The following is a 10,752-nucleotide window of genomic DNA, read 5'->3' on the forward strand; positions in this document are numbered from 1 at the left end:
TATTTAACTTTGAAATTGTAATAAATAATTATAATTTAGTTAATTTTGAATCGCGCTTGGTTCATCAATCAAAAAGTTCTTTGGAAGATGAATAAAACCTTTTTTGTTACTTTAAAAAATTAAAATTATGAAATCTGTTGTTTTCTTTTAACAAAACGTTATATTTAACCGTTCGGTTGAAAATACACAATATTTATCTATTCTTACAGCATTATTTTGTCAATTTGACACTTGGAATTTAAACAAATATGTTACGCAGGTAACTAAATGCCACGCAAAATTAAATAAATATTAGTAGTATTTCTATCAAAATAATTTAATTGAGTTAATTTAGTTATTTCAACTTAGATGGTTGACATAAATAAACTATACATTTGTTGTTGCAATTAAACAATGGTTGAATCATTGAAAAAACCAATCATATAAATTTTGTCCGTATAACCAAATTTGTTTTTCAGTGTACAGCACGGAAATTGGTGCGCAAATTATATAACAAAAATTCGAGTGATATTCACATAATATATTGATCTACCATGAGTATCGATACAATTTTCTTGGACGTTTCGGTTTTTCTTCAAACCGTCTTCAGCAAGTTGTGAATAATTTTCGTCGATGTCTTAATAACATATAGTCCGCAAATGTTGGAAAGATAATTTTCGTCGATGTCTTGACAAAACTTTTGTTATATAATTGCGCACCAATTTCCGCGCTGTATTATCACTCTCGTATCATTGCCCGTATATATATTTTATTATTGTATATTTTTTTGACAATTAAATTTTGTAATTCTTTTCGCGTTCATAGGAAATCTTTTTTCTCAGTGTGACGTTCGAATTAAAATTTAAATTTATTCTCCTCAAGGCTGCGAAATTGTCCACAGGCGATCACGCCCATTTTTGTATCTATAATAATAGCATAAGGAGAGCACCTAAAAAGTGTTACGTATCTCTACTGTTACACATATGACACCGCTTATACCGATACGGGAATTTGGAGAAAGTGCGTCCTTGACGAGTCCTACAATATCATGGTGAGTTTATATAAATGTATCATATATTACGTAAGGAGAGACTTACAAAAGTATGCACGAGAATCGCACCACCTAGTTTCCTTCGTTTTAAATGAATTAGATTAATCGCACTGTCATTATGTATTTATATATATGTAATTTGTATGTATAATTTGTAGGTAATTAAAATAGAGTAAGATTTGAATTACATAATATTTTTTTTACTAGCGACTAGTGTGCTAATCTTCTAGCTAAAAAAGGAGCAACTAAAAAATATAATTCTATAAATTTTTGAGGAGAAAAAATTAGCAGCTAAATATAATTTATTATATATAATTGTATCTTTTTAGCTGCTGGTTTTCTAATTTACTAGAAGAATAGCACGCTAGTTGCTGATAAAAAAGCATCATGTAAATCAAGGCTAAAGCGTGTAAAACCGAAGTCATATGATTTCTTGAATAATAAATGCATGCTGCTATGCCTGCTCTGATACATGAGTATATTTTAAAGATTGATCCACTTAACGCTGCAAACGCTTTGAAGTATTCTTTGATTGATCAGTTCGTAAAATTCTTTCTTCTGATTAGTCAACGAAGCGCATTAAGGATCTGACTTTTAGAATGTTCATACATCATTAGAACAAGCATAACAGCATGTTTATCATTCAAGGAATTATGCATTGATTATAGCTTGATTCTAGCTTAAGAGGAAAATAGTTGCCTGTTTGTGATCTTAACGTCGAAAAGAAATTCATTTTATTGACGTAATTTTGTAAAAAGTACCATCATCTCTCTATTTTATACAAGAAAAAGTTGCTAATTGCACGTAGGATTTAATTGCGCAAATATATATATCTTTTAAGAGAAGTATTCCATCTATAATATTATAGATTACAGATATGTTTATTCAAAGAAACGGGGCAGAGTAAGAGGATAACCGATGAAATCGAAAGTCCAAATGCATCACGATGTTATCGATACATGTTTGCCTTATTTGTAAATATTGCATATTTGTAAATATTTGTCAGATGCGTTGTATTGTCGTGATACCTAGAGTGAAAAGTAATTAGCGGTAAGCGTCGTACGCCTTCGACATTTTCTAATAAACCGTACAGCACCGGATCTGCGAATTTGAATTTCGTGAAGAGCCACGCCCGTTGTTCGTTCGTGTTCCCCCTCGGGCGACCATCCTACCTCTCTTTTGCACCTTCTTTCGTATGCTCCTTTCTTAATGATATCCCATAAAGAAGTCCCATATACATCTCCCTCTCTCGACCATGCATCGACCATGCCCAATCACCTCGAGCAAGGTAGGTGCTCAAAATTCGATTGAACCCCCTACAACTTTACCCGCGTATAAATAGTGGCCGACAGCTACCATTTCGGCAGAAACCCAGTAGTTGTTCCACTTCAGACGAGCAAAATGGCATTCAAGGTAAGCACGTCGACTTTGTCGGGAAAATATTTCAGTATTTTGCGGTAACGGTCGGAAAAAAAGTAACAAATTGCAAATTTCAAAATTTTAACGATAGCATTTTGGGAAAAAATATTGAAACAAGAATTTGTAAAAGCACTACAGTTCAATATGCAGTCATAATTACGAATAATTAAAGCATCTATTTCGTACAGTTGTAATATTTATCATATTTTTACGAATATGGTAACGTGAAATAGAGCTGAAGAAATAAACTATTAATTCAGTAAAGTGAAACATAAATAGATCACGCGCGGATAAATAAATTCTGATTGTTTTGTTATCTTACTTTATCTTACATTTCTTTGAAAGCTAAATCTGTAAAATAGTGTAGAAATATATATTTATCAAATTCCCTCATAATTTTGATATATTATCTATGACTAATCCATTCTTTTGCAGTTCTTATTGCTCGCAGCTTTCGTTGCGATAGCAAGTGCTGGCGGGCCAGCGGCGTACGACATTGGCACGTTGTCCGCTGATCACAACAGCATCGGCTATAGCCAAGAGTCCACGCAGAAGGGCTACGCCGGTCAGAACGTGGTGTCCTCGTATAGCCGCGCCGAGGACTCCGCGCACTCGTCGGTACGCGTGAGCAACAGCCACGTGAGCAACGACGCCCTATTGGAGCAACACGCCATCGGCTACGGCTATGCCGCGCCGGCCTTGGCTAAGCCCCTAATCGCTGCACAGCCCGTGATCGCCAAAACCGCTTATGCCGCCCCGGCCTTAGCAACGTACACCGCTCACCCTGCCCCGTTATTCGCCAAATCCGCGTACGCTGCAGCACCCGCTTACGCCGCCGCACCCGCTTACGGATACGCGACCGCGGCCGCGCCGTTCTTGGCCGCGAAAACGGCATACGCCGCACCCGCTGCCTACAGTTACGCCAGCCCGCTCCTGACCAAGACCTACGCCGCCCCGGCCCCGTTCATCGCCAAGACCGCAGCGTACACCACATACACCGCGCCAGCAACCCCCCTGATCGCTAAGGCCGCTTATGCCGCTCCACTCGCCGCTCCACTTGCAGCCCCGCTCCTGGCCAAGTCCTATGCCGCCGCCCCGGCTCTCGCATACTCCGCTCATACTGCGCCACTAATCGCTAAGACTTATGCCGCCCCTTACTCGTACGAGACAGCTGCACCCGTAGTACACGCCACCTTCAGCGGCTTCGGCACTAGCTACGCCTGGTAAATAATTCCAAAACTGCAGATCTCTCACGATTGATCGGCGTGACGAATGATCGTCCCTCTGACAGTATCGTATTTCCTTACTTTCTTATTTCCTACACGCGCAAGATTGTCTACGTAGATGTGTATATAATATTTATAGTATAATATTTTTTATATTTATACCTCATTGTATACACGTATATTCTGCTCTGTCCATGAAAATTTCCAACAGAATCTTTCACATAAGAAATCTTCACGCGGATCACGTCTCTTAAGGATCTCAGAACAGGTCTCTCAGAATGTATTGTCCACATTTACAGATTAGTTGCGAACAGGAATTTTATTGTATAATTGTATTAAATATGAATAAAACGATCTTGTTAACATATTTTTTACTTTTTAATTCACATGTAACGCGTCATTTCTAACGCAGATAAGCAGGCAGTTTAAGTAACGAAAGGTGATCTTTCGATTAGTCCTTTTTACGAAGTTGACACGAGCAATTTTTGTTTTTCCATTTGCATGTTTCTTTATCTATGTGTGAATGAGGAGACACGATCGTATTGTTCGTGTCTCGGCACTGAAGAGCACGAGACCGAACCGTATATTTATACACGAGCCATCGAATATCGTTAATTCGGAACGTAATACAGGAAAGAAAGTCACGTGCGTACATGGATTGAGCAGTAAGTACAAAAGACTAGGAAATGAGCTAGCTGAAAAGCATCCCGATGTATGTATATAGAAGATAATGGATGAGTGTCGTCTAATTTTCAGTTGGAATTGAAAAGAATTTGCATACAATGGGTGATCGAAAAATACATCGATCGTTCTCGCAACGTTGTTGCACGAAATTCACTTGAATAATCGGCTTACAGGCCGACTTTCACGTATGACCGGTTTTTCGCGTAAACATCAGAACATGATGGTGAAATGATCGATGCGCGTGATCTAGTTTCTCATTCGGACAGAATTTTCTTTTATTTAGCCAACGCTATTGGTTTATAAATAAATTTCGCTGCAGGTATACGGGGTGTATCTAAAATAACGTACACTAATTATACAGTGCTATTCTTAATAAAAAACTGAGTCGAAAAGTCCTTTAGCATTTTGCAATGTTTTTGAGAAGTTATATAATGAAAACACATTATTGTATCATTTTCGTTCAGTCTCTGATAAAAATCTTATTAATGATTTTAAATCATTTATGCCCTTTTTTCCATAGATTATATCATTTTCCACCACCACAAGACAATCGAAAAACGTTCATACTTAACTAATGTAAGCAATATCAATTCCTTGTTTATTTTCGCTAATCTCCGGAAAAAGGATCTAAGTAGAATTATGCCTTTATTCCGCCAACCCCCTCAATTAATCTCGCGTCTTTGATTGAATTGTCACCATTGTGCACAAAACTCCGTCATCATCTGCGAACGACTATGGCTGCGGTCCACTTGACGCTACAAAGCATTTTTTGATTAGTTAATTCGTAAAATTCTTTGTTTTGATTGGTCGCTCAAACGCTTCGAAGTGTTTGTAACGTCAAGTGGACCGTAACCTATAACGACTATCAGCTGACACGAAATTGGCGGGAAAGACCAGTTTAGATCAGCTGTTCGTACAGTTACAGAGTGCCCTACAGTATGTTTACATCGCAAAAGAATAACAGCGATTACGCAAATTGTTTGACTGACAATACTGAAATTGATTTCATCGAGCATCGATCGAAATGGAACCGATTTGCACGAGCAGATTTTACGGCAACAAGGTACAAAAACAATCACCATCCCGGTCCAAGATTTGTTGGGTAAAAACGTACCGGGTCATGCCATCGCACATATTGGGCCCGACCCAATACTGGCAGGAATTTCACAAACAGGCTGACGCTCTAGCCGTGGCTGCTGAACGCAGCACAAAAACGGACGCGTTATGCACCTTCGTGTATCAACGACCTAGCGACGGTAATCGCAAATTCGTCGTAGCGCATCCGGAAGTCTATTGGTGGTATTACAAAATTAAACCTCAAGAAGAGAGATGCTCGTACGAGGTGAGTATGCAAAACTTGCGATTACGATTTATTTGTACTTACAAGAAAAGCGTTTACATGAAAAAAACATGCTTTAAACAACTATTTTCAAGAAGCGATAATAAAAAAACTTCTCCGTCCATCAATTATTTTTATTTTACTATTACTACTTTGATATTTATAATCCATTCCTATTTAAAAATCGCCTTAAGTAACGTTAATTGATATGGCTCTCTAATTGATTCACACTTAATATCTTAAATTAGTCTCAAATATTAAAATCGAATATGAATACTGATCTAATTTTTATTCTTTGAACACAAATATATATATATATATATAATAAATATGTTACAATTTATAGAAAATTAAGAGTATATAATTACAATTGTAGTATATAATTACAATGTCACCTGTTCGATTGGATATCTTAACTTTTTGGATGGCTCTTCTTTGCTAAGCAAAAAACTGATTGCTTTGAATTTTAATGATCTTACTGCACTAAAAAAATCACAAATTTTACAGTATACTCTGTTACGGATACTTTATTCATTTTAAATTATGTCTCTTTAATATGTTGAACAATATGAGATAATTTGTAAAAAACAATTTTGAAAACACTGAAGTTAAAACACACAGATTAAAATCTATTAAATCTTCTGATTGGCCTTTAAATTTAATCGTTGATCATTCGAAAATTTTATCAAAAAGCTTCTACATTTTAACAGGATGTATTATTATTCAAGTTTTTTAAATCTTGAATCTTGCAAGTTCTCTGAACTATATCCTTTCTGCACTCATTTCTCATTTTCAACATTTACTTTAGACTCTTAGAAGTCTGTGATAAATGCTCTTTTGCACCGAAAATGTATTTCAAGAAAAGAAAAACTTATTTTTGAAAAAAATTGAACTTATCCCCTTTGTGCTTAACAAACTATTGTGCTGAATGTTTCCTGTTTCTTTTTTCTTTTTAAAAATCGACCTCTACTGGAATACTATTATAGTGAAGGTAGCAACCGTTTGAAGATGATTCTAATAATATATAAACATTTTTCTCTATGTTTCAAAATTTAAATTGTGTTATGTAACAGAAATATAAATGCCTTTTCATAATATATTTTAATAATGTGTGTATACATATACATATATATTTGGCTTCAAGAATAAATGAACAAGTCACTGAAATTTATGAGAGCCACAGCAGTTGTTGGTACCGAAAAGCAGTTAATTATTACATACAAAATTCGCATAAACGTTTCGATTCCAATTTGAGTCCTTTTCAATCTACAAATTAGTAACAGCAAACGCAGTTCCAATCTCTCTTCCAACTCAGTTCCAATCTAGTCAACGTAAACATTGCACAGAATGTAACGTTCAGAATCCAAAGATCGTTAGAAAAAGAGATTCGAATTTGAAAAGAAGCTTAATTTGAAATATTAAGGCACTTTCAAATGCTCTATATATATATATATGTATATAAAAGATATATGTGTGTGTACAAAGCTCAAAGAAAATTATAAATTTTACAGATAATACCAAAAGATTCACCGTGTTGGTTATATCTAGATTTGGAATACCCAGTCGAACTAAATCCACTTTGCAATGGACCACGCATGACCAAAACGCTGATAGATATCATACGAGCGTATTTACTCAATCACTATCATCTGTTATGCGATAGAAGTAACTTTTTAATACTGGATTCTACAACTAGTAAGAAATTTAGCAGACACGTGATTTTTACTATGAAGGATATGGCTTTTAAGGACAACTCACATGTTGGAAAATTCATCAAAACTATATACAATGATATTTTACTTTATTTGAAGTCGGATATGCTATCGCATGGAATTTTAAATCACTTTAACAAAGCAGATATTGAGGAAATGCTCGTGAAAACACAGCACGGTGAAAAATTGTTTATTGACAATGGTGTCTATACGAAGAATAGACATTTTCGAATATATCTGTCCACTAAGTGGGGAAAACAATCGTATCTAACAGTCTCTGCAGATTGCAAGCATAATTCAGTGAATAAGTGCAAAGAGAAGGAGTTAGGGATCTTTTTAGATTCCTTGATATCGTACTTTCCAAACAAGCAGAATTTAATTTTGCTCGAGTTTTTTAATCGAAGCAATGTAAAAGCTAAACTTTATTCAAATGTACCAATACGATCCATTTCCGAAAATGACGACCAGAGTTCACCATATCCTGAAATAGATAGGTACATTCGTAGTCTCATCGATCCTGGCAAGATACGTATTGCTAAATATTCTGATAAAACTAAAACGCTGAGATATGAAATTTATGGCAACAGGTAATATAACTATAATCGATAATAAAACACTTATTATTAGTTCTTATTTTTCTATATACATCTGTCTCGCTATTGTAAATGATAGCACATGTTTTTACATTATTTTACAGATACTGTGAAAACATTGGTAGGTATCATAAGAGCAACAACGTATATTGGATTGTAGATTTAAACACTAAAAAGATATATCAGAAATGTCACGATGAAGATTGCTCGGAGTTTTCATCTACACCAAAGAATTTACCAGAAGAAATTCTTTTTAAGTTAGACATAGAAGGTGATACTTTCATAACTGGTGCAACAATAGATGAAGATATAAAGATATAAAAATTATTAAGTATGCTTTTATAAGCACAAATGTAGAATATATACAATCATTCGTGTCCCGGATATTAATTTACATCATTTTTACAAATATAGCTTATATAAGTATAAACATTATTAAGAGATTTTTACATATCACTTAACATTTTTAGAAAGTATTTGTAAGGTGATGTATTCAAAAAATTGTATAACAAAAGTTAAAAAACGTAAAGGTTGTAATAAATTTTATACTATGTATAAATGTTATACTAATAACTTGGTGCTTGTAGTATTTCAAAGAAATGCGCAGAATACAAATGATCTAATCGCGTGTACTAAGGATCAATTTATAGTTTTATGATTAATTGTGATTAATTATGAAAAATAATTTCGGGATCGCTATGTCCAGAGAGTTTAATTTGTACATTTCTAAAAATTTGCAGGATTTCTTATCAAATTATTTTCACCATGCAATCTGTCATTTAATTTGAAATAAGTAACTTTTACCTTCTGTTCTCTGAATACATACAGAGGATAATACACCATATTTGCGCATGTTGTAAATATTTATTAACATATACATATATATATACACACATAAATTTGACATATAGGATGTTCCGTTTTATGCAAAATGCACATGATAATCATTTTTTATTCTTGTCTGCAAAATATTAAACAAGCATAAAATACTTTATATGCAACATACGTAAAACGAAATGTACTTATATATACATACATGTGTGTCATACTGTTAATACACTCTGTCTAATCCCTCCACTTCTTTTTTCTCGTTGATGTTTCCGTTTATATTTATGGAGTTAATCCGTAGCATCGTGTGTTGTATTCTGTAGACTGAAAAACAGAACGTTGAGCTTATTAATACAAATAAGGCATGAGGAGCGAAACGAAAATATTTCTTTAAAAGTATCTTACAGTTTATACGACGATACTGTTTCCTTGCCTGGAACCTAAAGCGAGTTTTTGTATGAGATAAAGTCTTTTCTATAACCGTTGCATCGACTGAAACCAATTCTCTGTTTAAAATTGGTCTGCCTATGAGAGTGAAATCTTTACTGCCAATCAGCAACACTTTTTCCAGTTTTAGTTGATCGCCTATGTTCGGTGGCCAGAATCCCTCAATGATTATAATGTCGTGTTCTGTTATCTTAAACTGTTTTCCACATACTTGGACAACTGCGAACATACGGCCGGTACTGTCCGTTGCGATCTGATTGTTAATTTCGTTTGTCACATCTGTGAATAAGACAAGATGTTATTTGTTAGAACTTAATTATAAGAATTGAACGTTTATACATGCTTATAGAATAAATTAACAACCTGTGCATATTTTCTCTCTCTCTTCATTCCATTCCTGTATCTCTGTTTGGTAATTTGGAATTGGTCTCATCCATGGTGGTTTAGCTGTCCGATATTCTGCTATTGGCGTTCTTACTGGCGTTTCCCACAATCTTAATGCTGAAACAAAAAATGATTTTTTAATATCTTTCTTGTACTATGCAAAGTCTTATTGGATGATTTCATGTCTTTGTCTCTCTGAAATTACATATAAAATTCCTGATAAGATTGTATTAATGGATTTATCATAAAATTTTAATTTAATGAAATCTCAATATCTTATAAAATTTTGTTAATGATTTTAGGCACTTTATTTCAGAATTTGAATATAAAATTCTTGATTAACTTTTTTATTAGGTTTTTGTAAAATTTTAATATAACGAAACGTTGATTTTACTTTATCAATCTTTAAAAATAAAATTCTTGAAAGTATAGCGGGTAGGAAGGAGGTTATGTTTGCATTCAAGAGAGAGGTTATATTACTGCTGCGTAGTTTCCACACAATTATAATTCCTAATTACATATATATATATATATACCAGGATAATATTGTTTGCAAATTACGGCCGGTGCTACTCTTCTCAGGCAATTACTCGCCGCGTAATTAAGAAATCTTGAGAAACTGAGTAACGTCGCCATCACGATACGAAGCAAACGGCGATGGAAAACTCTGCAGGTACTTAGACCTGACGACCCGTAGACCGGTGAATGGGAAATGCGAATAAAACCAATGTTAGTAATCAACTTTTTGCAGAATAACTGTTTTCCGACAAAAAATTATCTAATACATAAAAATAATCACGAGATTATAATCATCAAGTTAATCGAAGAAAATTTTCTTGATGTTCTTAATATTTTTTATTTTCGGGCCATATATTTTTGGACAATAAAGCTGTCTGGCGGGAATTTTCAAAGACTGATTGTTTACATCTTGCGATGCGTATTGTTTTAAGATTATTACATTTACATGAAATTTTTACGTATTATCTACGTTAAGTTTACACGAGTTTTTTTATGTAAACATTACACGTGTAATGTAAAATATGCAAATTGAGTAAGGCAACACAGAAAAAAAAATTAGTTTTATGATTGT

The 10,752-nt window shown here is 34.2% G+C and overlaps 3 protein-coding genes across 4 annotated transcripts; 2 read left to right on the forward strand and 1 right to left on the reverse strand.

The window, feature by feature from the left end:
- Window positions 1-2,351: 2,351 nt before the first annotated feature.
- LOC108730943 (cuticle protein 16.5) lies at window positions 2,352-3,927 on the forward strand. Of its 2 annotated transcripts, XM_018460932.1 has the most exons (3): window positions 2,352-2,443; window positions 2,885-3,264; window positions 3,346-3,927. In XM_018460932.1, the coding sequence occupies exons 1-3, from the start codon at window positions 2,432-2,434 to the stop codon at window positions 3,674-3,676; spliced, it is 723 nt and encodes a 240-aa protein (XP_018316434.1). In that variant the 5' UTR covers window positions 2,352-2,431; the 3' UTR covers window positions 3,677-3,927. The 2 variants fall into 2 exon arrangements, with proteins under 2 accessions (XP_018316434.1, XP_018316433.1); XM_018460931.1 differs by having other exon boundaries at window positions 2,885-3,926.
- A 164-nt stretch (window positions 3,928-4,091) lies between these two features.
- Window positions 4,092-8,324, forward strand: LOC108730841 (DNA-directed primase/polymerase protein). The gene is made up of 4 exons (XM_018460765.1): window positions 4,092-4,340; window positions 5,279-5,701; window positions 7,210-7,997; window positions 8,108-8,324. The coding sequence occupies exons 2-4, from the start codon at window positions 5,384-5,386 to the stop codon at window positions 8,322-8,324; spliced, it is 1,323 nt and encodes a 440-aa protein (XP_018316267.1). The 5' UTR covers window positions 4,092-4,340; window positions 5,279-5,383.
- A 414-nt stretch (window positions 8,325-8,738) lies between these two features.
- Window positions 8,739-10,470, reverse strand: mRpL21 (mitochondrial ribosomal protein L21). The gene is made up of 5 exons (XM_018460933.1): window positions 10,199-10,470; window positions 9,642-9,779; window positions 9,237-9,557; window positions 9,040-9,155; window positions 8,739-8,964 (listed from the first exon to the last, which is right to left on the reverse strand). The coding sequence occupies exons 1-4, from the start codon at window positions 10,296-10,298 to the stop codon at window positions 9,055-9,057; spliced, it is 660 nt and encodes a 219-aa protein (XP_018316435.1). The 5' UTR covers window positions 10,299-10,470; the 3' UTR covers window positions 8,739-8,964; window positions 9,040-9,054.
- Between the last annotated feature and the right edge of the window lie 282 nt (window positions 10,471-10,752).

Source organism: Mycetomoellerius zeteki, unplaced genomic scaffold, assembly GCF_001594055.1.
Source record: "Mycetomoellerius zeteki isolate Tzet28-1 unplaced genomic scaffold, Tzet1.0 scaffold98, whole genome shotgun sequence".
NCBI classification, from domain to species: Eukaryota; Metazoa; Arthropoda; class Insecta; order Hymenoptera; family Formicidae; genus Mycetomoellerius; species Mycetomoellerius zeteki.

Bases quoted from the DNA above. Each gene is read 5' to 3' on its own strand.
- LOC108730841 (XM_018460765.1), top strand. From the start codon at position 5,384: ATGGAACCGATTTGCACGAGCAGATTTTACGGCAACAAGGTACAAAAA. The intron at 5,702-7,209 runs GTGAGTATGCAA...TAAATTTTACAG, and splicing joins AAGAGAGATGCTCGTACGAG to ATAATACCAAAAGATTCACC. The intron at 7,998-8,107 runs GTAATATAACTA...ATTATTTTACAG, and splicing joins TATGAAATTTATGGCAACAG to ATACTGTGAAAACATTGGTA.
- mRpL21 (XM_018460933.1), bottom strand. From the start codon at position 10,298: ATGGCGACGTTACTCAGTTTCTCAAGATTTCTTAATTACGCGGCGAGT. The intron at 9,558-9,641 runs GTTGTTAATTTA...TCTTATTCACAG, and splicing joins GAGAGAGAAAATATGCACAG to ATGTGACAAACGAAATTAAC. The intron at 9,156-9,236 runs GTAAGATACTTT...TCTGTTTTTCAG, and splicing joins ACAGTATCGTCGTATAAACT to TCTACAGAATACAACACACG.